Here is a 4,361-nt window from a genome sequence, read left to right as displayed (position 1 = left end):
CCAACATGTTGGTAGGCTATTTGTTAGTCAACTATAATTAGATACTTGCTCACCAGAATAATGTCATTGACTCAATAGAATGAATGCTTCAGTGTAGTTGACATCAGTAAACTTTTCTCTGTCATCTCTGCTTCTTTCGCGGAGCAAAGACGTTCAGGGACCGGGGATAAAATGCAATAACTGGAGATTAAATTTTTTTTACGGGGAAACGGATTCTGTGCAGAATTTCCAAATTACGTCCGTTTGACCGGTTGAAAGGAAATGGAAATCTGTGAAAACAAACCAACATGTTTCTGATAAGATTTTCGTTCTGCTTTTAGTTCTGCTTATTTGATGTGGTTGAAATACTATCCGTTTTTGTGATGCTGATAAAGATGGCCGCTCTACAGATTGGTATCTAAATGAGCATTCGTATTCTGTCAAGATGCTGAAATAAATCATATTTCTCCACTCCTGTTCCAGAGTAAAAATGTTGCATACATTTGGTTGATAATTTTACTGCTAGATATGCTTTTTTTAAAATTTTTATTCCAGGAGTTCATATTAAGGCCCATGTGAGAGGTTATAGACCTACAGTCGGTGTCCAGATTTCAGTTTCCATTCAACCCATCCGAACAGTAGGCTACAGTTCCATTGACGTGACTGTCACATTTTATATAAGCTTCTCACAATCATCACACGTAACTTAGCCGCCGCTTCTGCTATCATCCTCTTTTAACACTTCACCAAATCTTTCCCAAACATTACATTTTTGGCCCTCACTTTGCTTATTTTTATTGTTAACAACTTTTTATTTCGCAACTCTTCTGTCATTGAATTAAAACTCCGACATTTTGTCTTTTTTTCCCTCCTTGGATCGACATGAACTTTTTTCTGCCCATTCCCAAAAGCATCTGGTGATTGGCTGTAGGCTATTTGGCCTGCTTTAGGCCTTAAAGTTTAGGCTTTATGCACTAATGCCAGATAGTGACTCAGTGTAGCATATACATATAAATTGAGCAAGAATTTATATATAGATTTTTCTTCTTTCTCAAGCCAGCCCACACCCTTCATCCACTCAATATTTCATGACCCTAAACCGCCCCCACCCCACTGATATAACCGGGTGGACTGCATGTTATGAGTCAACCCGTGCGTCACTAGTAGGAAACGATCATTGTGGCTTGTCAGCCATATTGAGAATGCCCACTGGTAGCCCCTCGGAGACCATTCTAAACCCACAGATGGTTTCATGTCACCAGCTAGACCGGAGGATCCAACAACTGCTACCCAGCTGCACACGTTCCGTTTGGTTTCTGAATGTAGAAGGTTTTTATTTGATTTCAATTTAGTTTTTTTATATTTGTTCATTCGGGTCATAATTAGGTAGACTTGGCACAGAGTGACTGAATTGCTAGAGGTTTTGTTAGCAGACATATTTTGAATAGTGAACTCTAGACTTTGGTTGAATATCACTTGTTCTTTTCAGACCTAAGACACTTTTTTAGAAGAGAAATGTTAGCATCTATAGTATGTTAATTCAGGTTTAAAGCTGATTTGCCATTGCAAGGTCATCGTTTCAGTGTGATTTTAAAAAGAAAGCACTTTTTAAATATGTGTTTGTCTTAGTTTATCTGACCCTTATGCATCTATCCTAGCCTTCCTTCCTACATGGTTTACCTAAAAACTGGTGGATTTCAATGTTTTACCTACAATCATAAAACCATATTTGACACAGAGTGTGGACAGAGGGATTGTGGTCAATGTGGTCGTGTCAATAAGTTCATACTAACCATGTGATCAAGGACAAGGAAGTAGACTCTGTAGTGTTTGGGCAAGAAACAAGGCCTAAAACTATGACCAGGAAGTTTGAGAATGACCTATGCTCCCCAAAGAGGAAAGGGTTTAAGTTGAGTTAACTACGACCACCCCAGTCCCACCTCCTCCTGGGAGTGTAATCTGTCAACCAATCAGAGGTGGAGGTGCTAACTTTTTGTATTACTCTGAAAACAGTGTTTTAGTTTTATGGATTTATTGGGGTAATAATGTTCACATAAAAATAAAATATACACGCTCATCAGCAATTGTATAATTGTCCCTCTTCCTCCTCAGGCAATAAAATTGTCATTTTAAAAAAGTATGTTTTGTCCATCTTTATTTCTCTGGGTTGGAGACGATACATTATAAGGACATGAAATAATAACACATAATACGTACAGAGATAATTTCAGAGAAATTAAATAATTTGGTGTTACAATTGAATGCATTGGTATTGCATAAACTTGTGTTGTGTTCATTCCATTTTGCTCCAGATTGAATGATGTGATGATGTTGACCGTTTACTGTAGCTGTTCCACTATCATGTTGATGCCGTCCTTCGTGGTTGAGATGGGGACACCTGCACTTCCCTTGTTGTTACTGTTGACAGAGATGGTGTTACTGTTGACAGAGATGGTGTTACTGTTGACAGAGATGGTGTTACTGTTGACAGAGATGGTGTTACTGTTGACAGAGATGGTGTTACTGTTGACAGAGATGGTGTTACTGTTGACAGAGATGGTGTTACTGTTGACAGAGATGGTGTTACTGTTGACAGAGATGGTGTTACTGTTGACAGAGATGGTGTTACTGTTGACAGAGATGGTGTTACTGTTGACAGAGATGGTGTTACTGTTGACAGAGATGGTGTTACTGTTGACAGAGATGGTGTTACTGTTGACAGAGATGGTGTTACTGTTGACAGAGATGGTGTTACTGTTGACAGAGATGGTGTTACTGTTGACCGAGATGGTGTTACTGTTGACAGAGATGGTGTTACTGTTGACAGAGATGGTGTTACTGTTGACAGAGATGGTGTTACTGTTGACAGAGATGGTGTTACTGTTGACAGAGATGGTGTGTGTTTTTTTTTAAACAGTTGCACATCTACAAAAAGTGTGTGTTTGGTGTGTGTGTGTTGTATATACCTTTGTAACCGGGCAATGACTTTGTTGATCCATTTTGCCTCTGGATTCACACAGACTATGGTCTTGTCCTTCTTGGTAACACTGATGAATGGAGGCGATACATTACTAGCCAAGGAGAAGTCAAACTACCATAGAAATATATAACTATCTGAGCTTTGCCATGAAAATGGCATAATTTATTGTAGCCTGCTGTAGGTTGTGCGAAGTGGGAGACTTGAACTCTTCAGTGATTTCTAATGGGTTTGGATGTAAGACAGTAATGTCACTTTTCTTCTTCTTCTTCTTCTTCCTTCCACTACTTCCTGTCTCCCATACTTTTCACACATGCATTTTTGAGTGACTCCATGGTTTCATTAGAATATGTTGAAATAGTGACATGCTGTTGACTCACATCATCTCCATGCGACTACAGTGGGCTCCTGCAGGTAAGATCTCCAACTTGTGAAACCTGGTGGGAGAGATGAAGGCAGGGGACGTCCGGATGCAACGACATGTCAGACGTGGAGCGAAGCCGCCCATAGGAAACGCTGCAGGGAGGAAGAGGAAGACCATCATAGGTCACGTAAATGCAGGTCACGTCAAATCCTTAAAAACAACCGATAGATTAACTTTAAAGGGAACAGTTTGTTATGAAAAAAATTAAAATGCTACGTTTTAGGTCCTATTGCAATAAATAAAAAAGCTTTTTAACAGATCTGTATCTCACCGTGAAGAGCAGCAACGCAGCAGAGAGTCAGTACGACCAACAAGTAGTGTGGCTTGAAGGGCATCTTGAGTCTGGGTTGGCTGTGGTCGGCTGAGGTTAAAGATCAAGATCGAAGTGCTCTGAGAGTGAGTGATGGAATTCATGTGCATTCTGGGTTTATATTGCTGCAAATAAGGAAGTGTGTTGGGGAATCCCTCATCAGAAAAATCACGGATTCATTAGATTTACCGACATCAATCTATTTGAGTCGGTGTTGGTGGGTATACCTAATATTGTAGATGTAAGCTTTTATTTTTTTACACTGCAAAACATGAAAATGTTACCTAGATATGTAATCTTGTATTGAGATGCTTAAATTAAATGTACTTGTTTTTGAGTTAATTTAGTTTACCCATTTATTTGTTTTAAGGTTGATTACACTTGATTTCACATGCAGAAAATGCTTTAAGATCTGCAGTCGTTTTATCAAAACGTTTTGCATTTTTGGCAGTGTAATTAAAGTACCATTTCAATTACATTTAGATTTTTTTGCAGTAAATTAAATTCTACTTTCCTATGTTAACCTTCAATTCTACTGTAACCTTCTAATGAAACTAAACAGAAGCTGTCTTCATATCAGAAACATCTAGATAAAATGAGTCATACATAGAGCAACAAAGAGAGATACAGTTATATCCTCTTTCTCTCCCCCCCCCCCTTCTTGCTCTTTC

The 4,361-nt window shown here is 38.8% G+C and overlaps 1 protein-coding gene across 1 annotated transcript; it reads right to left on the bottom strand.

The window, feature by feature from the left end:
• Positions 1-2,318: 2,318 nt before the first annotated feature.
• On the bottom strand, positions 2,319-3,715 carry cxcl13 (chemokine CXCL13). The gene is given in 4 exon segments (NM_001281355.1): positions 2,319-2,397; positions 2,946-3,026; positions 3,337-3,472; positions 3,652-3,715. Coding segments are annotated over 4 exon segments (360 nt in total).
• Between the last annotated feature and the right edge of the window lie 646 nt (positions 3,716-4,361).

This window comes from Oncorhynchus mykiss, chromosome 11, assembly GCF_013265735.2.
Source record: "Oncorhynchus mykiss isolate Arlee chromosome 11, USDA_OmykA_1.1, whole genome shotgun sequence".
In the NCBI taxonomy this organism is placed as follows: Eukaryota; Metazoa; Chordata; class Actinopteri; order Salmoniformes; family Salmonidae; genus Oncorhynchus; species Oncorhynchus mykiss.
This window is presented reverse-complemented; position numbering and strand designations above follow the sequence as displayed.